This window comes from Saccostrea echinata, unplaced genomic scaffold (assembly GCF_033153115.1).
Source record: "Saccostrea echinata isolate AGI-Se365-2 ecotype Australia unplaced genomic scaffold, CSIRO_AGI_Sech_v1 ptg000054l, whole genome shotgun sequence".
Classification (NCBI taxonomy): Eukaryota; Metazoa; Mollusca; class Bivalvia; order Ostreida; family Ostreidae; genus Saccostrea; species Saccostrea echinata.
Genome location: NW_026889803.1, coordinates 21,391,358 through 21,416,821, shown reverse-complemented (window position 1 = coordinate 21,416,821; position 25,464 = coordinate 21,391,358). Strand labels below are relative to the sequence as shown.

General features: G+C 33.9%; 1 protein-coding gene across 1 annotated transcript in view; it reads right to left on the bottom strand.

Moving 5' to 3' along the window:
• Positions 1-7,221: 7,221 nt before the first annotated feature.
• The window catches only part of LOC133205206 (2-methoxy-6-polyprenyl-1,4-benzoquinol methylase, mitochondrial-like), a 31,406-nt gene continuing 13,163 nt past the window's right edge, over positions 7,222-25,464 (bottom strand). Inside the window, exons 6-7 of the mRNA XM_061340966.1 lie at positions 7,774-7,885; positions 7,222-7,373 (exon numbers count right to left, since the gene is read on the bottom strand). Of these exons, the coding sequence (XP_061196950.1) occupies positions 7,263-7,373; positions 7,774-7,885 (223 nt within the window). The 3' untranslated portion in view covers positions 7,222-7,262. The remainder of the gene's footprint in view (positions 7,374-7,773; positions 7,886-25,464) is intronic.

Here is a 25,464-nt window from a genome sequence, read left to right as displayed (position 1 = left end):
TTCTTCTCAAGAACAGCAAAGCCATGATGAGTCATATTTATATGGAAGCATCTTCAGGTAGTGTAGATTCAAGTTTGTTAAAATGATGATCCCCGGGGGTAGGGCGGGGCCACATTGGAGGATCAAAGTTTTACATAGAAATATATAGGAAAAATCTTTAAAAATCTTCTCAAGAACAGCAAAGCCCTGATTGGTCATATTTATATGGAAGCATCCTCAGGTAGATTCAAGTTTGTTCAAATCATGACTCCCGGGGGAAGGACAGGGCCACAATGGGGGATCAAAGTTTTACATAGAAATATATAGGAAAAATCTTTTCAAAAACAGCAAAGCCATGATGAATCATATTTATATGGAAGCATCCTTAGATACATTCAAGTTTGTTCAAATCATGACCCCTGGGGGTAGGGCGGGGCAACAATGGACTATCAAAGTTTTACATAGAAATATATAGGAAAAATCTTCTCAGGAACAGCAAAGCCCTGATTGGTCATGTTTTACATATGGAAGCATCCTCAGGTAGTGTAGATTCAAATTTATTCAAATCATGACCCCTGGGGGTAGGGTGGGGCCACAATGGGGGATCAAAGTTTTACATAGAAATATATAGGAAAAATCTTCTCAGGAACAGCAAAGCCCTGATTGATCATATTTATATGGAAGCATCCTCAGGTAGTGTAGATTCTATTACGTTCAAATCATGACCCCGGGGTAGGGTGTGGCCACAATGAAGGTTCAAAGTCTTAAATAGAAATATATAGGTAAATTTCTTCAAAGTTTTACATAGAAATATATAGGAAAAATCTTTTCAAAAACAGCAAAGCCATGATGAATCATATTTATATGGAAGCATCCTTAGATACATTCAAGTTTGTTCAAATCATGACCCCTGGGGGTAGGGCGGGGCAACAATGGACTATCAAAGTTTTACATAGAAATATATAGGAAAAATCTTCTCAGGAACAGCAAAGCCCTGATTGGTCATGTTTTACATATGGAAGCATTCTCAGGTAGTGTAGATTCAAATTTATTCAAATCATGACCCCTGGGGGTAGGGTGGGGCCACAATGGGGGATCAAAGTTTTACATAGAAATATATAGGAAAAATCTTCTCAGGAACAGCAAAGCCCTGATTGATCATATTTATATGGAAGCATCCTCAGGTAGTGTAGATTCTATTACGTTCAAATCATGACCCCGGGGTAGGGTGTGGCCACAATGAAGGTTCAAAGTCTTAAATAGAAATATATAGGTAAATTTCTTCTGAAGAACTGCAAAGCCATGATTAGTCATATTGATATGGAAGCATCCTCAGGTAGTGTAGGTAGGGTGGGGCCCAATGGGTGATCAAAAATTTTACATAAGAACATATAGAAAAAATATTTCTTCTCAAGAACAGAAAAGCTATGTTTAGTCATATTGATATGGAAGCATCCTCAGGTAGTGTAGATTCAAGATTGTTCAAATGATGACCCCTGGGATAGGGAGGAGCCACAATGGGGGATCACATTTTTACAAAGGAATATATGGAATTTTTTTTTTAATCTTCTCAAGTACAACAAAGCCATTTGTTATATTGACATGGAAGCACCAGGTAGTTAAAAATTCAAGCCCCCCCCCCCCCCCCCCCCCCCGGTAATCTTTTCAATACTGAACTGATTTGTGCTTTTGCCTAGCCAATGTGCTCAGGTGAGTGATGTGGCCCATGTGCCTCTTGTTGTTGACTCCAGATAGAAATGCCACTTTTGCTAAGTGTGGTTTGTACTATGGCTAAACCAAAGAAGATGGGCAAACAAGGTGTTTGCACAATACCTATAAAAATCGAATTCAATTTGTGAACTAAGATTAATTATGAGAAAAGTTCTAATTATTGAAAGATATGAAATTGTATCATCATCTATGGAAAAATTTGACTGAGAAAAATTATTCCTTAGTTGTCAAAAAAGGAAGATTCTCAGCTCACTTGAGCCAAAGGCTCATCAGCTAACAAAGAATGGTAGGGCCACATTGACTTGGGTGAGCATTGTGGCCCATGGGCCTCTTGTTATTCGAGGTCATGGTGCCCTTGAACTTGACTTTGGAACTTGAAAAAGAAAGGGGACCTTCCTAATATAAATTGTTGTTAATACTAGTGAAATGTACACTACCATAAAAGCATAGAGGCTTGTCTTCTTGATTGTTAAATGTAAAATATATTTAATAAAATTTTGAATCTACTTTAAATACACTTAAAAGTTGAATAAAGATCCTGACACTTTCAGTCAAGAAAAAACATGTTTTAATTAAAAAAGACGTACCACACCTATATACATAAACTCTAGAGTTTTTATGCCCCCATATTGAGATTTGGCGGTGTTAAGTTTTTGCCCTGTCTGTCAGTCTGTCTGCAAAAACTTTAACCTTGCCCATAACTTTTGACTAGTTGGAGGTATGACTTTCATATTTCACATGTGTATTCCTTGTGAAAAGACCTTTCTTTGGGTACCATCATTTTTTACCTTGACCTTGTAGTTTGACCCATTTTTTGCAAAATTTTATGAGACTTTAACCTTGGCCAATAACTTTTGAACAATTGGTGCTTGGGGTTTCAAATTTCACATGTGTATTCCTTGTGACAAAACCTTCCTTTGAATACCAACAATTTTGACCTTGATCTTGGAGTTTGACCTACTTTTGAAAAACTATAACCTTGGCCATAACTTTTGAGTGGTTGGTGCTAGGGCTTTCATATTTAACGTGTATTCCTTTTGACAAGTCCTTCCTTTGTATATTAACCACTGTGATCTTGACCTAGGAGTTTGACTTACTTTCGGGAAAACTTCAATCTTGGCTTTAACTTTTGAACGGTTGGTGCTAGGACTTTCATACTTCATATAATTATGTAATCCTTGTGACAAGACTTTCTTTTTGATACCACAATTTTAGTATTGACCTTGACCTTCGAGTTTGACCTACTTTCTAAAAACTTTAACCTTGTGAACGTTCAGTTCCAGGGCTTTACACATTTCATGAATATGTGTATCACTTGTGACAAGACCTTCCCTTGGGGCCCCATTTGACCTTGACGTTTTATTTAATTTTAAAAAACTTTAACCTTTTTCATAACTTTTGAACAGTTGGAGCTAGGGCTTTCAAATTTCACAGGTATATCCCTCGAGACAAGACCTTTTTGGGGGTACTAACATTTTTGATTTCTTGACCTGGAGTTTGACTTGTATTTGAAAAACTTTATCCTTTGCCATAACCTGCCATACGGAGGCATCAGTGTTTCACAAACACATCTTGTTTTTTGTTTGTTTTTTTTTTGGTTGTTTTTTTTAAGGGTTGTCAGATTATTTTGGGAAGTTGCCCCCCCTTTTTTTAAATTTATTTTTTTATTCTATTTTTTAAAAATTTTGCTTGTCATATTTTTTTTTTGGGGGGGGGGGGGGTGTCTCCCGCACACAACTTTTGAAACCATTGCTATGGGCCTGAGTGCATCAAAATAACACATGTTTTGCTCACCTGAGCTGAAGGTTCAAGTGAGTTTTTCTGATCACATTTTGTTCGACGTCCGTCTTTGAAGCTGCCCATCTGTCTGTATACTTTTCACATTTTCGATTCTTCTCAAGAATCACTTGGCCAAATTCAACCGAACTTGCTACAAAATATCCTTGGATAACAGGGATTCAAGTTTGTTCAAATGAAAGGCCAAACTTTCTTCTGAGGGAAGATAATTACGAATTAGTGAAAAATTAATGGCATCATTTAAAAATCTTCTCCTTCTTCTATAAAGAACCACTAAGCTAGAAAATATAAAACTTGCATGGAAGCATCCTGGGAGAAGAGAGGGCCACAAAAAGGAGAAAAGATAAAACTATGTAGAAGCTTCCTAAGGTAACTGTGTTCAAATCATTGCCGCCGGGGGTAGGGTTGGGTCACAATGGCAGGGCTCTAATTGGTGACTAATTTAGTCGCCATGGTGCCTAAAATTTTTGATTGGCACCTAAAAATTTTCCATAAGTCGCCAAATTGGTGACCATTTTTAATTGACTTGGCGATCGTCGAATTCCGGAATTTTTCACATTTTTAACAATTTTTTCTGAAAAAGCGAAAAGAAATTTATAAAAAGAGGAAATTATTTTTAGCAATGGACATGTCATGTTTTCTTAGGCACGTCATGGGTCCCTATATTCTATTAACTTTTAAAGTTGGCGCTTTAGAAAAATTGCCTGGCGACTAAAAATTTGCATTGGCGACTAAATTTTTCGGATAAGGCGCCAGCTGGCGCCTTAATTTTAGGGGCCACTTAGAGGCCTGAATGGGGAATCAAAAATTTACATTGAGGTATATTGGGAATATCTTCTCAAGAACCAATAATGGACTGGAAATGCTGAAATTTACATTAAAGCTTCCTGAGGTAGTTTAGATTGTAAATTAATTGTTCAAAACATGTCCCCTTGGAGTAAAATGGGGCCAATAGTGGATCAAAGTTTTACATTGGTATATTTACTAGGAAAAATTTTCCTCTCAAGAACCACTGGACTCAGTGTAGATTGTAAATTAATTATTCAAACCATGGTCCCCTTGGGCCCACAGTATGGAATCAAGATTTAACATAATATATAGGAAAAACCTTCAAATTTTTATGCCCCTGTATCGAAGATTCGGGGGTATATAGTTTTTGCCCTGTCCCTCCGTCTGTCTGTTTGTCTGCAAAAACTTTTACCTTGCCCATAACTTTTGACTGGTTGGAGGTATGGCTTTTAAGTTCATATTTCAAATGTGTATTCCTTGTGAAAAAGGCCTTTTTGTGGGTACCATAATATATGACCTTTTGACCTTGACCTTGGAGTTTGACCCACTTTTGCAAAATTTTATGAGACTTTAACCATGGGCATAACTTTTGAACAATTGGTGCTTGGGGTTTCAAACGTCACATGTGTATTCCTTGTGACAAGACCTTCCTTTGGATACCAACAACTTTGACCTTGACGTTTGTCCTACTTTTGAAAAACTTTAACCTTGGCCATAACTTTTGAACAGTTGGTGCTTGAGGTTTCATACTTCACATGTGTATTCCTTTTGACAAGACCTTTCTTTGGATACCAACCACTTTGACCCTTTGACCTTGACCTAGAAGTTGGATGTACTTTTGAAAAACTTTAACCTTGGCCATAACTTTTGAATGGTTGGTGCTAGGGCTTTCATACTTCACATATGTAATCCTTGTGACAAGACCTTCCTTTGGATACCAACAACTTTGTCCCTTTGACCTTGACCTTGGAGTTTGACCTACTTTTGAAAATCTTTAATCTTTGCCATACCTTTTAAACATTTGATGCTAGGGCTTTCATACTTCACATGTGCATTCCTTGGGACAAGACTTTCCTTTGGATACCAACAATTTTGACCTTGACCTTGGTGTTTGACCTAATTTTAAAAAGAAATAAAATCTTGGCCATAACATGTGAACGTTTGGTTTTAGGACTTTCATGTTTCACAAACATGTGTATCACTTTTGACAAGACCTTCCCTTGGGGCCCCATTTGACCTTGACGTTTTACTTACTTTTAAAAAACTTTAACCTTCGCCAAAACTTTTGAACAGTTGGAGCTAGGGCTTTCAAATTTCACAGGTATATTCCTCAAGACAACTCCTTTCTTTGGGGGTACCAACATTTTTGATTTCTTGACCTGGATTTTGCCTTGCATTTGAGTTAAACCTTCGCCATAAGCTGCCATATGGGGGCATGAGTGTTTCACAAACACATCTTTTTTTTTTTAAACGACAGAGAGAAGATAGGGCATTCATGTTTCACATGTGCATTACCAGTGACCCTCCCAAATGTACTATGATTTTTGACCCCATGAACTTATACTTTAAAGTTTGACTTACTTTAAAAAATTTTTAAAAATGGTGATAACTTTTGAATGAGGAAAAACAGGACATTCATATTTCACATGGACCTTTCTAGATGTACTATGATTTTTGACCTCATGGCCTTAACTTTAAAGTTTAACTTACTTTTCAAAATTTTTAAAATTTGTCATGTACCCTTGCATAACCTGTGACAAATTAACCTTTTAGAAAGAACTATCATTTTTGACTTCACCTTGACCTAGACGTTTGACCTACTGATCAAAATTTTTAACTTTGGTTGTAATTTTTGCACCAGAAGAGACAGGGCTTTAATAGCAAGTGCAGAAAGCGACACAAAGTGTTTGTTCAAAGCATAAACTAAGAATTCAGGTTATTTATACATCAAATATAGAAATTACAAGCAAATTCAAACTTCCAAGATCAAGGTATGGAGGTCAAATATCACAATGCACAATACACACAGGCCTTGTCACAAGTAATGTACATCTGGGAAAAAAATGGTGTATTGTGATATTTGACCTCCAGGCCTTGATCTTAGAAGTTTGATGCAGTTTTCAGAAACTTTAATCTTGGCTGTAACTTTAATTCATAATTTAAATCTTTCTTTGTATGATGGACAGACAAGACAGAACACAGAAACAAGACAGTACAAAATGCCATATATAATTGCATGCCAATCAATAAGACTTAAAAAGCAGAAGACCACAATTCTTTGAATTTGCTGTTGGTTTTGCTTTCTTTCATTTTTGTTTTGACAATTCTTGATTATAGTTTTAATATCGTTTAATGATTTAATACATCAATGTGACAAATTTCTTGTTTAAAGGATTTGTTTTAGTTCTTGAAGTGCAAGGATGCATATCATTCAAATACATTCGAAATTTGTAGTTTATGCATTTTCAGGGACAAAAGTTACTAAACACTTACAAATTTTAAGTTATAAGTTACAATGTATCAGTCAGAGTCTAAAAACACTCTCACAACATGTAAGACATGGATTTCTACTGAAACTTTTGATGGATATAAACTTCAAAATTGGGTCCATGTCCCCTTGCACTCTCTACCATTGGCTCATACATGGAGGAATGAACAACAACTTTGCATATTAATCAATCAATCCCCTTGAAAGAAGGTGTGGTGCTTCACTTGAATAAACATGAATCCCTTCAACCAAGGATGCTTTGTGGTATGTTTGATTGAAATTGACCAAGTGGTTCTTGAGAAGAAGTCCAAAATGTTTAAAGAAAAATGCTGTACAGAATTTGATCCAAAAAGCTCACTTGAGCTTTCAATTAAGACACATGGCTGTAAAAATAATCATTTTTTTTTATTAGAATCTTTCATCATGTACTAAAATAAATAAAGACATAGATTGCAAGTAATTAATATACACAATTATTTTAACTTTTAATTAATTTATATCCAGAGTGAACAGCAGATATACCAAATGTTAAATTTTCATAAGACACAATTCCAAATCCTGCATGTTGAAGCATAGCTGCAAATCTTCTCTGAAAAAAAAAAGTTACCATATATGAGCTCACAAAATTACTGTATACAGGAAAATTTTCACCTCTGTTTTATTTTTGCCCCTTTCGCCCTAGACACAAGAGGGTGAATTTAAGACAGTGCCCATTCAAAGAAAATAGTACATGTATAATTTCTTAAACAGAACCGTGACTGAGCGAATTTAAAACAGTGCTACACCCCATGTTTTTTTTTTCATACAAAGTTCTAGGCATTAATTCCCCTGCTTAAAACTGAAAATAAAAATATATCTACTACACTATAAAAATGTTTAAAGTACAGTAGATATATTTTTTATTTACAAATTAAGCTTGGGAATGCCAATGGATTACTGCAGTCAAAATCTTGAATATAATAATGTTTCATCCTTAAAGTCAACTATACCTGATTGGGAAACTGTCTTATACTCTCTACAAGATACTGATAAGATTTCCAGTCTTTAGCCAGCACCTGTCCCATTACTGGTATGACCTCAAATGAGTAGGAATCATATAACCTGAAATTAGGATTCACTTAAAATTAACATGATTTTAGGAACGATTTTTCTTATATATTCCTATGCAAAACTTTGATCTCCTATTGTGGCCCCACCCTACCCACTTGGGGCCTTTTGAATAAATCTACTCTACACTATCTAAGGATGCTTCCATACAAATATGACTAATCATGGCTTTGCTATTCGTGAGGTTTTTATAGATATTTTAATTCTCTATTGTGGACCCACCCCACTCCACTTATGATTGAACAAATTTGAATCTACACTATGTAATGAAGCTTTCATATAAGTTTTTTTTTTGTCCCAGTGGTTCTTGAGAAAGTTTTTAAAAGATGCCATTAAATTTTCACAAATTCTTAATTATCTCCCCTTGAAAGAGGGTGTGGCTCTTCATTTAAAAAATCCCCTTTACCCATAGATACTTTGTGACAAGTTTGATTGAAAATGGCCAAGTGGTTCTTGAGAAGAAGTCAAAAATGTGTAAAGTTTACAGACAGATAGCTGGACAGACAGATGAGTGCCAGACAAATTGTGATCAGAAAAGTTCACATGCATGAGCTTTCAGCTCAGGTGAGCTAAAAATGATGTAGAAACATCTACATAAACACACTCTGCAATAAAATTATGTTATGATTTTCTTTAAAAAGGAATTATCTTTTAAGATATATATCCATGATAAATAATGAGGTCAATGTCCTTGGGCAACCAAAATTTTACTGGGGATGTTATTTAGTGCTCAAAAAGTATTAAGCAACATGCTGCCAAAGTAATCAATTGTAGGGATGAAAATGTGTGGGAAATAGTGACCCATAAAATCTGCATTGGTCCTCCACCCACAATAAAGATTTCACAGTATTTTGAGCAGTGTTTGAAACTCATAGTAGAACTAGTATTAATTGTAACGGGGACCGTTACAGATGTTCCCCAAACGCTCCCCAACTCCCTTTTGGTGTCTTATTTCCTGTAAGCTTCATTAAATAAGGCAATTAAGTATATTGGTCATTTAACGCATTTCACGCGCGCGCACATGCATGCATGTGCAGGTTGACCATGTCATTCCGTCTATACTATAAATGCATCTTTATATTCTCAGTGTCAAAACATTTCATCAAAAAATATATAAGTTCCGGCTATAACAAGTATATTGGTCATCTTAGCATTGCGCGCACGCGCACCTGTATGCATGTTCATAATGACCATGCCATTTTGTCTACACTTATAATATGTCTGTTTATTCTTAGTATCAAAGCTTTTCATCAAAAAATATAAAAGTTACGGCTATATTAAGTATATTGGTCATTAAACACATTGCACGCGCGCACATGTGCATGCATGTGCATGATGGCCACATCATCCTGTCTACACTTTTAATATATCTGTATATTTTTAATATCAAAGCTTTTCATCAAAAAATATAAAAAGTACGGCTATATTAAGTAAATTGGTCATTTAACACATTGCACGCGCGCGCACGTGCATGCATATGCATGCATGTGCATGATGATCATGTCGTCTTGTCTACACTTTAAATACATATAAATATTTTGAGTATCAAAGCATTTCATCAAAAAATTTCAAAGTTACGACTATATCAAGTAAATTGGTCATTTTACGCTTTGCGCGTGCGCGCACGTGCATGCATGTGCATGTTGACCATGTCATCTTGTTCATACTTTTAATATATCCTTATATTCTGAGTATCAAAGCATTTTATCAAAAAATATAAAAGTTACAGCTATATCAAGTATATTGGTCATTTTACGCATTGCACGCGCACGCACGTGCATGCGCGTGCGCGCAAAATGACCTTCGTTCCGCAAATCTACATAACATGCCTAGTAACCCTAAAAAGGTTTCACCTCAATCGGATGTGTAGTTTCGGAGATCACTCACGGACAAAAAAGTACCCAGGAAGAAAAATAATAATAATAATAATAACTAGATGAGATCTCGTTGCGAGCAACGAGTAGGTCTTCCGTCCGATTTCTCGATAAGATGAGATATGATTTTGATTATGATCTTTGTTAAAAGATAATAATATATAGACTTCCCCAATTAGATTTTATTCTTTTGATTTATATACCATTATCAAAGAGCTATAGATGACATTCTTTTGGCCCCTCTGAGCCCCTAGTTTAAGGAGTCAGCCCCTTTTTCTTGATATCAATTGAAAGGTCTTGTGATTTTGGAAACGATTTTTCAAGAAATATTCAAAGATTTCCTTTCGTTGTGGAGATATGCTGAATGGAAATATTTAGGGGTCACTCCTCCAAGTCCTTAATCGGGCCGTTTGACAAAAAAATGAAAGGAAGCATATTGTTTAGAACATTATTCTGACCATCTTTTGTTCAGTATTGCTTATCAAAATATTCTTCCTTTTCGAGATATAAAGCGTCAAAGATTTAGCATTCTGGCCCCTTGTGACCCCTTATTACGTAACATATGATCAGAATCTTATCATATATTGTTGTAAATCGTTAAGATAAACATCTTTGCTTCAGTAATGTATTACAAATTATTGATGGTTAAAGAGTTATAAATGAAAGATTTTGGCCCCTCTCAGCCCCTAATTTGAAGGGTCTGCCCCTTTTTCTTGATATCAAATGAAAGGTCTTGTGATTTTGAAGACTTTTTGTTCAACAACTATTCAGAGATTTCTTTTCGTTGTGGAGATATGCTGAATGGAAATATTTAGGGGCCACCCCTCCAGGTCCTTAATGGGGCCGTCTGACAAAAATTGAAAGAGTGCATGTTGTTTAGAACATTATTCTGACCATCTTTTGTTCAGTATTTCTTATCAAAATATTCTTCCTTTTCGAAATATAAAGCGTCAAAGATTTTGCATTCTGGCCCCTTATGACCCCTTATTACGTAACATATGATCAGAATCTTATCATATATTGTTGTAAATCGTTAAGATAAACATTTTTGCTTCAGTAATGTATTACAAATTATTGATGGTTAAAGAGTTATAGATGAAAGACTTTTGGCCCCTCTCAGCCCCTAATTTGAGGGGTCAGTCCCTTTTTCTTGATATCAAATGAAAGGTCTTGTGATTTTGAATAGTTTTTGTTCAACAACTATTCAGAGATTTCTTTTCGTTGTGGAGATATGCTGAATGGAAATATTTAGGGGCCACCCCTTCAGGTCCTTAATGGGGGCGTCTGACAAAAATTGAAAGAGTGCATGTTGTTTAGAACATTATTCTGACTATCTTTTGTTTAGTATTCCTTATCGAAATATTCCCCCTTTTCGAGATATAAAGCGTCAAAGATTTAGCATTCTGGCCCCTTGTGACCCCTTATAACGTAACGCATGATCAGTATCTTATCATATATTGTTGTAAATCGTTAAGATAAGCATCTTTGCTTCAGTAATGTATTACAAATTATTGATCGTTAAAGATGAAAGACTTTTGGCCCCTCTGAGCCCCTAATTTGAGGAGTCAGCTCCTTTTTCTTGATATCAAATGAAAGGTCTTGTGATTTTGAAGACTTTTTGTTCAACAACTATTCAGAAATTTGTTTTCGTTTAAGAGATATGCTGAATTGATATATATAGGGACCAGCCCTTCAAGTCCTTAATGTGGCCGTTTTGCAAAAATTGAAAGGTTGCATATTGTTTAAAACATTATTCTGAACATCTTTTGTTCAATATTGCTTTTCAAAATATTCCCCCTTTTTGAGATATAAAGCATCAAAGATTTAGCATTCTGGCCCCTTTTGGCCCCTTATTACGTAACATATGATCAAAATTTTAAAACATGTAGTTGCAAATTGTTGAGATGAACATTTTTGCTTCAGTAATTTATAACAAAATATTGATCGTTCAAAAGTTATACATGACAGACTTTTGGCCCCCCTGAGCCCCTAATTTGAGGGATCAGCCCTTTTTTCTTGATATCAATTGAAAGGTGTTGTGATTTTGAAGATTTTTTGTTCAGAAACTACTCAGAAATCTATTTTCGTTTTCGAGATATGCTGAATTGAAATATTTAGGGGCTAGGCCTTCAAGTCCTTACTGGGGCCGTTTTGCAAAAATTGAAAGGTTGCATATTGTTAAGAACATTATTCTGAACATCTTTTGTTCAATATTGCTTTTCAAAATATTCCCCCGTTTTAAGATATAAAGCGTCAAAGATTTATCATTCTGGCCCCTTTTGGCCCCTTATTACGTAACATATGATCAAAATTTTAAACCATATAGTTGCAAATCGATAAGATAAACATTTTTGCTTCAGTAATTTATAACAAAATATTGATCGTTCAAAAGTTATACATAACAGACTTTTGGCCCCTCTGACCCCCTAATTTGAGGGATCAGCCCTTTTTTCTTGATACCAAATGAAAGATCTTATCATTTCACACATCTTTTGTAATACATGTTTTAACAAAATATTTACAGGTAAAAAGATATAAAAGAAAACGTGTCAAATTTTGCGAGATGTTTGTGAGCCTATTTTTCGAGCCCAGGCGAGCTTCAACGCCATTTGAGCTGGAAAGATATAGATGCCCAATTGCACATCTACAATATTTCCTCTATCTTCACTGAAAATCTTAACTCAATAGCTTTAGTCGTTTAGGAGGAGTTTCCAGGACAAGCCGACCCTCTGAAAATCAGAAAATCGTCAATATCTCACGACCGGAAGTGACGTCATCAGAAAGCAAAAAAACCTATCAAGATCGATAGAATATCTTTTATATCTGAAAGTTTGATGTAAATCGGCCAAGCCGTTTCTGAGAAATCGCGTGCACAAAATCGGTTGGAAGAAAAATAATAATAATAATATCTAGATGAGATCTCGTTGCGAGCAACGAGTAGGTCTTCCGTCCAATTTCTCGATAAGATGAGATATTATTTTGACTATGATCTTTTTCAAAAGATAATAATATATAGACTTCCCTAATTAGATTTCATTCTTTTGATTTATATAACATTATCAAAGAGCTATAGATGACATGCTTTTGGCCCCTCTGAGCCCCTAGTTTGAGGGGTCAGCCTCTTTTTCTTGATATCAATTGAAATGTCTTGTGATTTTGAAAACGTTTTGTTCAACAATTATTCAGAGATTTCCTTTCGTTGTGGAGATATGCTGAATGGAAATATTTAGGGGCCATCCCTCAAAGTCCTTAATAGGGCCATTTGATAAAAATTTAAAGGGTACATATTGTTTAGAACATTATTCTGACTATCTTTTGTTCAGTATTGCTCATCAAAATATTCCTCCTTTACGAGATATAAAGCGTCAAAGATTTAGCATTCTGGCCCCTTGTGACCCCTTATTACGTAACGTATGATCAGTATCTTATCATATATTGTTGTAAATCGTTAAGATAAGCATCTTTGCTTCAGGAATGTATTACAAATTATTGATCGTTAAAGAGTTAAAGATGAAAGAGTTTTGGCCCCCCTGAGCCCCTAATTTGAGGGGTCAGCCCATTTTTCTTGATACCAAATGAAAGGTCTTTTGATTTTGAAGTTTTTTTGTTCAACAACTATTCAGAAATCTATTTTCGTTTTCGAGATATGCTGAATTGAAAAATTTAGGGGCCAGCCCTCCAGGTCCTTAATGGGGCCGTTTTGCAAAAATTGAAAGGTTGCATATTGTTTAGAACATTATTTTGAACATCTTTTGTTCAATATTGCTTTTCAAAATATTCCCCCTTTTTGAGATATAAAGCATCAAAGATTTATCATTCTGGCCCCTTTTGGCCCCTTATTACGTAACATATGATCAAAATTTTAAAACATATAGTTGCAAATCGATAAGATGAACATTTTTGCTTCAGTAATTTATAACAAAATATTGATCGTTCAAAAGATATACATGAAAGACTTTTGGCCCCCCTGAGCCCCTAATTTAAGGGATCAGCCCTTTTTTCTTGATATCAATTGAAAGGTCTTGTGATTTTGAAGATTTTTTGTTCAACAACAATTCAGAAATCTATTTCCGTTTTCGAGATATGCTGAATTGAAATATTTAGGGGCCAGCCCTTCAAGTCCTTAATGGGGCCGTTTTGCAAAAATTGAAAGGTTGCATATTGTTAAGAACATTATTCTGAACATCTTTTGTTCAATATTGCTTTTCAAAATATTCCCCCTTTTTGAGATATAAAGCGTCAAAGATTTAGCATTCTGGCCCCTTTTGGCCCCTTATTACGTAACATATGATCAAAATTTTAAAACATATAGTTGCAAATCGATAAGATGAACATTTTTGCTTCAGTAATTTATAACAAAATATTGATCGTTCAAAAGATATACATGAAAGACTTTTGGCCCCCCTGAGCCCCTAATTTAAGGGATCAGCCCTTTTTTCTTGATATCAATTGAAAGGTCTTGTGATTTTGAAGATTTTTTGTTCAACAACTATTCAGAAATCTATTTCCGTTTTCGAGATATGCTGAATTGAAATATTTAGGGGCCAGCCCTTCAAGTCCTTAATGGGGCCGTTTTGCAAAAATTGAAAGGTTGCATATTGTTAAGAACATTATTCTGAACATCTTTTGTTCAATATTGCTTTTCAAAATATTCCCCCTTTTTGAGATATAAAGCGTCAAAGATTTAGCATTCTGGCCCCTTGTGGCCCCTTATTACGTAACATATGATCAAAATTTTAAAACATATAGTTGCAAATCAATAAGATGGACATTTTTGCTTCAGTAATTTATAACAAAATATTGATCGTTCAAGAGTTATATATAAAAGACTTTTGGCCCCTCTGAGCCCCTAATTTGAGGGATCAGCCCTTTTTTCTTGATATCAAATGAAAGGTCTGATTATTTTACACATCTTTTGTAATACATGTTTTAACAAAATATTTGCAGGTAAAAAGATATAAAAGAAAACGTGTCAAATTTTGCGAGATGTTTGTGAGCCTATTTTTCGAGCCCAGGCGAGCTTCAACGCCATTTGAGCTGGAAAGATATAGATGCCCAATTGCACATCTACAATATTTCCTCTATCTTCACTGAAAATCTTAACTCAATAGCTTTAGTCGTTTAGGAGGAGTTTCCAGGACAAGCCGACCCTCTGAAAATCAGAAAATCGTCAATATCTCACGACCGGAAGTGACGTCATCAAAAAAGAAGAAAACCTATCAAGATCAATTGAATATCTTTTACATCTGAAAGTTTGGTGTAAATCGGCCCAGTCGTTTCTGAGAAATCGCGTGCACAAAATCGGTTGGAAGAAAAATAATAATAATAATAATAATAATAATAGGGAAAAAGAAACCGAACGAAAACAATAAGGTCTTCCGTTGGAGACGGAAGACCTTAATAATAGGGAAAAAGAAACCGAACGAAAACAATAAGGTCTTCCGTTGGAGACGGAAGACCTTAACTAGACTCTTGTTGCCATGGCAACAAAAAAGTCTTCCGTTCTTCTAAATCTGTAAGAATTTGCCTTTTTCTGTGTAAAAAACATACATATCATATTTACTGTGAAAGAAAAAAATAACTGGAAAAAAGTCCTTTCATTACTTAAGGTACTTTGATTTTCATTATCAATCTTGTACAATACATTTTGCACCTATAAGAGATATACGTATATCATTTGCAATTTTAAAAAAAATTTGTTTGCAATCATTTCTAAGACAAACAAACAGACGAACGAACATCGTACCATCATGTATGTTTTGTCATAATTGTGTATGGTGTTATAAAAAAATATAATGAATTAAGTTAGTATCACATTAAATGTATAGTCACTGAGTTTTGTAAAGTTATAATATCAAGATTTGACAGCATACCTATAAGAAAGATTATTCAATTACAGTAATTCTTCAGCAATCGATTGATTGATTATACGTATGTTGTTTAACGTCCCTCTCCAGAATTTTTCACTTACATGGAGACGACACCACTCTGCGGTGGAGACTGCAAATTTTTGTCCCATACTTTGGCACTTATCGCAATTGAGCAGTGGGGAATCTTTTTTATGCCAGCACCTTCTGCGACAAGGGACCTCGATTTATACGATCTCATCCAAAGGACCGGTCTCCACGTCCCACAATCGAAGTTCATAATACCGAGATATTTTATTTTTTTATTTTATTCTATTTTTTCACAAGTTTGTTGCATCAGATTTACTTAAAGATCATACTTCAAGATCATTTCAAACTCAGGCTACTTAATTGCAGTGCATACAGCGTCAAGTGATTTTGATTGACAGGTCAACACAGGTGCACTTCGTGTGATACTTTTTAAGCTGAAAAATATACAGAATGTGACCATGACTATGAAATCAGAAAACATTTAATAAAGAATGGGTGTGACCGATATAGAACTAATTTTTGGTCTATGTAAATGGATAGGAGGATCGGGATTAAGAGGGAATCTCTCTCTCTCCTCTCTCTCTCTCTCTCTCTCTCTCTCTCAGACGTAAATTGAACATTTCATAATGACATATCTACCATTATAGAATATGAAATTCTGTATACATGTAAATGGTAATTATATTCACATGTTCCAGATTTAAATCTAAACCGAATATATAATTCAAATGCCTAGCTGCACGAACGTCTCCAAATATTAATCAAGACGGGGGGGGGGGGAGGAGAGGGGGAGGAGGCTTCAAAGGAATTAGATAGTTTTATGTTTTATGAATTATAAGGAAAAGTACGGACGTCAGTTGCATGTACATAATTATATATCACTGCATAAAATTGTGTTCATTCAGGTATACTTATCCCACATATCAAGAGACCTGTGCAATTTTTTTTATCATGGTTTTTTTTTCAAAAGAAACATATAGCGTAGCATTATTTCACACAGAATCGCGTTTCCACATATTTTTTTTTAACTCTTTGAGTATTTCACAAGAATCCAAGAATCGTCTTTTCACATCTTTTATAATTTCTTGGGTATATAGAGTATAGATCATGTGTCATAAATAATTTAACTTTTTATCAAATATACATGTAATAACCAAATCTAATCTATAGATTGATTTTCTTTCTTTTAAGTGGCAGATATCAATTTATTTATAAAGGCTTTAAAACAGTACTGTATTACAATTTTCTATCGCTCAATTCCTTTTTGGGTGTATGTAATATTTTTTAATATCGAAATTAAAACTCGGAAATCGGGATAATTTCGCATTCAAATCATAGAGAATAATAAATCGTCTACATTATAGAAGGCTTATAACTATCGTATTCTGAACTTACTATACGAGATAGATAAAATTGCATGCCTGTCCATCACTATAAATGTATATTCAGTGCTTATAATATATTTACTTGAATTAGCTACCTAGCACATATATTAATTTTTTTTAGATATATTATTTGTAAATCAATTAACTGTCAATACAGACTTACACTGCACTGGCAACTTCAAACTTTACATGCACTGGAAGCGGTAACCAACGTACTCTTAAATTTTGAAGAGTGAATATAGAACGTCTAAATATTTTGATATGGAGAGTGTATATGTCTCTGACGTCATCGATACTATTTCCGCCTTTATCTCGAAAGTTCTATTCTCACTTACAAGTCAGAGTTATCTTTCTGTGCCCATTGTCTACACACTAGGTAAATAGGGAAAATGAGGGTACCGAAAATCTACAAAATGTGGAATCTGATTTCAAAACAAATTATATATTTAGTATTTGTAGAATAACCTCTGTTATACATAATAATATATTGAAAAAATATTAAAAAACAAAAAAGTTAAAAATTGACCAAACACAAGTTCACTTCCGGTTCGGACAGGAAGTACCGGAAACACACGAAAACAACTTCGAAACAAAGAGAATGTCATGATCTAATACCCCTGTAAATTTCACATCTTTATCTCAAACCGTTTCCGAGAAAAATTCCGGACAAAAGTCCATTTAAAAATTGGAAATTCGGCCGTAACTTCGGACCGGAAGTGAATTTTTCAAAAAAGGGAATTTTATATAAACTTCATATATCAGCCTACTATCATGTGAAAAATTGTGAAAATCTATCCAACCATCTCTGAGTAATCGCGCTCACAAAATTTGGGAGGAATAATAATAATAATAACTAGACTCTTGTTGCCATGGCAACAAAAAAGTCTTCCGTTCTTCTAAATCTGTAAGAATTTGCTTTTTTTCTGTGTAAAAAACATACATGTCATATTTACTGTGAAAGAAAAAAAATAAGTGGAAAAAGTCCTTTCAGTACTTAAGGTACTTTGATTTTCATTATCAATCTTGTATAATACATTTGGCACCTATAAGAGATAAACATATATCAGTAGCAATTAAAAAAAAAAATTGTTTGCAATCATTTCTAAGACAAACAAACAGACGAACGAACACCGTACTATCATAAACTTCATTGTGTGTATATTTTGGCATAATTGTGAAGGTGTTATAAAAAAATATAATGAATTAAGTTAGTATCACACTAAACGTAAAGTCACCGAGTTTTGTAAAGTTATAATATCAAGATTTGACAGCATACCTCTAAGACAGATTATTCAATTACAGTAATTCTTCAGCAATCGATTGATTGATTGATTGATTATACGTATGTTGTTTAACGTCCCTCTCCAGAATTTTTCACTTACATGGAGACGCCACCACTCGCCGTTGGAGACTGCAAATTTTTGTCCTATACTTTGGCACTTATCGCAATTGAGCAGTGGGGAATCTTTTTTATGCCAGCACCTTCTGCGACAAGGGACCTCGATTTATACGATCTCATCCAAAGGACCGGTCTCCACGTCCCACAATCGAAGTTCATAATACCGAGATACTTTATTTTTTATTTTATTTTTTCACAAGATTGTTGCATCAGATTTACTTAAAGATCATACTTCAAGATCATTTCGAACTCAGGCTACTTAATTGCAGTGAATACAGCGTCAAGTGATTTTGATTGACAGGTCAACACACGTGCACTTCGTGTGATACTTTTTAAGATGAAAAATATACAGGATGTGACCATGACTGACTATGAAATCAGAAAACATTTAATAAAGAATGGGTGTGACCGATACAGAACTAATTTTTGGTCTATGTAAATGGATAGGAGGATCGAGATTAAGAGGGAATCTCTCTCTCCCCCCCCCCCCCCTCTCTCAGACGTAAATTGAACATTTCATAATGACAAATCTACCATTATAGAATATGAAATTCTGTATACATGTAAATGGTAATTATATTCACATGTTCCAGATTTAAATCTAAAACGAATATATAATTCAAATGCCTAGCTGCACGAACATCTCCAAATATTAATCAAGATGGGGGGGGAGGGGGGGGGGAGGAGGCTTCAAAGGAATTAGATAGTTTTATGTTTTATGAATTATAAGGAAAAGTACGGACGTCAGTTGCATGTACATAATTATATATCACTGCATAAAATTGTGTTCATTCAGGTATACTTATCCCACATATCAAGAGACCTGTGCAATTTTTTTATCATGGTTTTTTTTTCAAAAGAAACATATAGCGTACCATTATTTCACACAGGATCGCGTTTTCACATATTTTTTTTTTAACTCTTTGAGTATTTCACAAGAATTCAAGAATCGTCTTTTTTAATTCCTTGGGTATATAGAGTATAGATCATGTGTCATAAATAATTTAACCTTTTTATCAAATATACATGTAATAACCATATCTAATCTATAGATTGATTTTCTTTCTTTTAAGTGGCAGATATCAATTTATTTATAAAGGCTTTAAAACAGTACTGTATTACAATTTTCTATCGCTCAATTCCTTTTTTGAGTGTATGTAATATTTTTTAATATCGAAAATAAAACTCGGAAATCGGGATAATTTCGCATTCAAATCATAGAGAATAATAAATCGTCTACATTATAGAAGGCTTATAACTATCGTATTCTGAACTTACTATACGAGATAGATAAAATTGCATGCCTGTCCATCACTATAAATGTATATTCAGTGCTTATAATATATTTACTTGAATTAGCTACCTAGCACATATATTAATTTTTCTTTTTAGATATATTCATGTGTAAATCAATTAACTGTCAATACAGACTTACACTACACTGGCAACTTTAAACTATACATGCTTTGGAAGCGGTAACCAACGTACTCTTACATTTAGAAGAGTGCATATGGAACGTCTAAATATTTTTGATATGGAGAGTGTATATGTCTCTGACGTCATCGATACTATTTCCGCCTTTATCTCGAAAGTTCTATTCTCACTTACAAGTCAGAGTTACCTTTCTTTGCCCATTGTATACACACTAGGTAAATGGGGAAAATGACGGTACCTAAAATCTACAAAATGCGCAATCCAATTTTAAAACAAATTATATATTTAGTATTTGTAGAATAACCTCTGTTATACATAATAATATCTTGAAAAAATATTAAAAAACAAAAAAGTTGAAAATTGACCAAACACAAGTTCACTTCCGGTTCGGACAGGAAGTACCGGAAACACACGAAAACAGCTTCGAAACAAAGAGAATGTCATGATCTAATACTCCTGTGAATTTCACATCTTTACCTCAAACCGTTTCCGAGAAAAATTCCGGACAAATGTCCATTTAAAAATTGGAAATTCGGCCATAACTTCGGACCGGAAGTGAATTTTTAAAAAAATGGAATTTTATATAAACTTCATATATCAGCCTACTATCATGTGAAAAATTGTGAAAATCTATCCAACCATCTCTGAGTAATCGCGCTCACAAAATTTGGGAGGAATAATAATAATAATAATAACTAGACTCTTGTTGCCATGGCAACAAAAAAGTCTTCCGTTCTTCTAAATCTGTAAGAATTTGCTTTTTTTCTGTGTAAAAAACATACATATCATATTTACTGTGAAAGAAAAAAATAACTGGAAAAAAAGTCCTTTCATTACTTAAGGTACTTTGATTTTCATGATCAATCTTGTATAATACATTTTGCACCAATAAGAGATATACGTATATCATTTCCAATTTAAAAAAAAAATTGTTTGCAATCATTTCTAAGACAAACAAACAGACGAACGAACACCGTACTATCATAAACTTCACTGTGTATATGTTTTGGCATAATTGTGATGGTGTTATAAAAAATATAATGAATTAAGTTAGTATCACATTAAACGTAAAGTCACTGAGTTTTGTAAAGTTATAATATCAAGATTTGACGCATACCTATAAGACAGATTATTCAGTTACAGTAATTCTTTAGCAATCGATTGATTGATTGATTATAGTATACGTATGTTGTTTAACGTCCCTCTTCAGAATTTTTCACTCACATGGAGATGCCACCACTCGCCGGTGGAGACTGCAAATTTTTGTCATATACTTTGGCACTTATATTATCGCAATTGAGCAGTGAGGAATCTTTTTTATGCCAGCACCTTCTGTGACAAGGGACCTCGATTTATACGATCTCATCCAAAGGACCGGTCTCCACGTCCCATAATCGAAGTTCATAATACCGAGATATTTTATTTTTTAATTTATTCTATTTTTTCACAAGTTTGTTGCATCAAATTTACGTAAAGATCATTTCGAACTCAGACTACTTAATTGCAGTGCATACAACGCCAAGTGATTTTGATTGACAGGTCAACACACGTGCACTTCGTGTGATACTTTTTAAGCTGAAAAATATACAGGATGTGACCATGACTGACTATGAAATCAGAAAACATCTAATAAAGAATGGGTGTGACCGATATAGAACTAATTTTTGGTCTATATAAATGGATAGGAGGATCGGGATTAAGAGGGAATCTCTCTCTCTCTCTCTCTCTCTCTCTCTCAGACGTAAATTGAACATTTCATAATGACAAATCTACCATTATAGAATATGAAATTCTGTATACATGTAAATGGTAATGTTATTCACATGTTGCAGATTTAAATCTAAAACGAATATATAATTCAAATGCCTAGCTGCACGAACGTCTCCAAATATTAATCAAGAAGGGGGGGGGGGGGGGGAGAGGCTTCAGAGGAATTAGATAGTTTTATGTTTTATGAATTATAAGGAAAAGTACGGACGTCAGTTGCATGTACATGGTTATATATCATTGCATAAAATTGTGTTCATTCAGATATATACTTATCCCACATGCCAACAGACCTGTACAATTTTTTTATCATGTTTTTTTTTTCAAAAGAAACATATAGCGTAGCATTATTTCACACACTCTTTAACTCTTTGAGTATTCCACAAGAATCCAAGAATCGCCTTTTCCTATCTTTTATAATTCCTTGGGTATATAGAGTATAGATCATGTGTCATAAATAATTTTACTTTTTATCAAATATACATGTAATAACCAAATCTAATCTATAGATTGATTTTCTTTCTTTTCAGTGGCAGATATCAATTTATTTAGGCCCCTATAAAGGCTTTAAAACCGTACTGTATTACAATTTTCTATCGCTTAATTCCTTTTTTGAGTGTATGTAATATTTTTAATATCGAAAATAAAACTCGGAAATCGGGATAATTTCGCATTCAAATCACAGAGAATAATAAATCGTCTGCATTATAGAAAGCTTATAACTATCGTATTCTGAACTTACTATACGAAATAGATAAAATTGCATGCCTGTCCATCACTATAAATGTATATTCAGTGCTTATAAATAATATATTTACTTGAATTAGCTACCTAGCATATATATTAATTTTTTTTTAGATATATTCATGTGTAAATCAATTAACTGTCAATACAGACTTACACTACACTGGCAACTTCAAACTTTACATGCACTGGAAGCGGTAACCAATGTACTCTTAAATTTTGAAGAGTGAATATAGAACGTCTAAATATTTTGATATGGAGAGTTTATATGTCTCTGACGTCATCGATACTATTTCCGCCTTTATCTCGAAAGTTCTATTCTCACTTACAAGTCAGAGTTATCTTTCTTTGCCCATTGTCTACACACTAGGTAAATAGGGAAAATGACGGTACCGAAAATCTGCAAAATGTGGAAACTGATTTCAAAACAAATTATATGTTTAGTATTTGTAGAATAACCTCTGTTATACGTAATAATATCTTGAAAAAATATTAAAAAACAAAAAAGTTGAAAATTGATCAAACACAAGTTCACTTCCGGTTCGGACAGGAAGTACCGGAAACACACGAAAATAACTTCGAAACAAAGAGAATGTCATTATCTAATACCCCTGTTAATTTCACATCTTTACCTCAAACCGTTTCCGAGAAAAATTCCGGACAAAAGTCCATTTAAAAATTGGAAATTCGGCCGTAACTTCGGACCGGAAGTGAATTTTTCGAAAAACGGAATTTTATATAAACTTCATATATCAGCCTACTATCATGTGAAAAATTGTGAAAATCTATCCAACCATCTCTGAGTAATCGCGCTCACAAAATTTGGGAGGAATAATAATAATAATAATAAAAAGAAACAATACAATCACTATAAGTCTTCCGTTGTGAACGGAAGACTTAATAATAATAACTAGACTCTTGTTGCCATGGCAACAAAAAAGTCTTCCGTTCTTCTAAATCTGTGAGAATTTGTTTTTTTTTTCTGTGTAAAAAACATACATATCATATTTACTGTGAAAGAAAAAAAAAACTGGGGAAAAAAGTCCTTTCAGTACTTAAGGTACTTTGATTTTCATTATCAATCTTGTATAATACCTATAAGAGATATACGTATATCATTAGCAATTTAAAAAAAATTGTTTGCAATCATTTCTAAGACAAACAAAAAGACGAACGAACACCGTACTATCATAAACTTCACTGTGTGTATGTTTTGGCATAATTGTGTTGGTGTTATAAAAAAATATAATGAATTAAGTTAGTATCACATTAAACGTAAAGTCACTGAGTTTTGTAAAGTTATAATATCAAGATTTGACAGCATACCTATAAGACAGATTATTCAATTACAGTAATTCTTCAGCAATCGATTGATTGATTGATTGATTATACGTATGTTGTTTAACGTCCCTCTCCAGAATTTTTCACTCACATGGAGACGCCACCACTCGCCGGTGGAGACTGTAAATTTTTGTCCTATGCTTTGGCACTTATCGCAATTGAGCAGTGGGGAATCTTTTTTATGCCAGCACCTTCTGCGACAAGGGACCTCGATTTATACGATCTCATCCAAAGGACCGGTTTCCACGTCCCACAATCGAAGTTCATAATACCGAGATATTTTATTTTTTATTTTATTCTATTTTTTTCACAACTTTGTTGCATCAGATTTACTTAAAGATCATACTTCAATATCATTTCGAACTCAGGCTACTTAATTGCAGTGCATACAGTGTCAAGTGATTTTGATTGACAGGTCAACACACGTGCACTTCGTGTGATACTTTTTTAGCTGAAAAATATACAGGATGTGACCATGACTGACTATGAAATCAGAAAACATTTAATAAAGAATGGGTGTGACCGATATAGAACTAATTTTTGGTCTATGTAAATGAATAGGAGGATCGGGATTAAGAGGGAATCTCTCTCTCTCTCTCTCTCTCTCTCTCTCTCTCTCTCTCAGACGTAAATTGAACATTTCATAATGACAAATCTACCATTATAGAATATGAAATTCTGTATACATGTAAATGGTAATTATATATATTCACATGTTCCAGATTTAAATCTAAAACGAATATATAATTCAAATACCTAGCTGCACGAGTGTCTCCAAATATTAATATTACTCAAGACGGGGGAGGGGGGGGGGGGCTTCAAAGGAATTAGATAGTTTTATGTTTTATGAATTATAAGGAAAAGTACGGACGTCAGTTGCATGAACATAATTATATATCATTGCATAAAATTGTGTTCATTCAGGTATACTTATCCCACATATCAACAGACCTGTGCAATTTTTTTTTCATGTTTTTTTTTTTCAAAAGAAACATATAGCGTACCATTATTTCACACAGAATCGCGTTTTCACATTTTTTTTTTAACTCTTTGAGTATTTCACAAGAATCCAAGAATCGTCTTTTCGCATCTTTTATAATTCCTTGGGTATATAGAGTATAAATCATGTGTCATAAATAATTTAACTTTTTATCAAATTTACATGTAATGACCAAATCTAATCTATAGATTGATTTTCTTTCTTTTAAGTGGCATATATCAATTTATTTATAAAGGCTTTAAAACAGTACTGTATTACAATTTTCTATCGCTCAATTCCTGTTTGAGTGTATGCAATATTTTTCAATATCGATCGGAAATCGGGATAATTTCGCATTCAAATCATAGAGAATAATAAATCGTCTGCATTATAGAAGGCTTATAACTATCGTATTCTGAACTTACTATACGAGATAGATAAAATTGCATGCCTGTCCATCACTATAAATGTATATTCAGTGCTTATAATATATTTACTTGAATTAGGTACCTAGCATATATATTAATTTTTTTTTTTAGATATATTCATGTGTAAATCAATTAACTGTCAATACAGACTTACACTACACTGGCAACTTTAAACTATACATGCGCTGGAAGCGGTAACCAACGTACTCTTACATTTAGAAGAGTGAATATGGAACGTCTAAATATTTTGATATGGAGAGTGTATATGTCTCTGACGTCATCGATACTATTTCCGCCTTTATCTCGAAAGTTCTATTCTCACTTA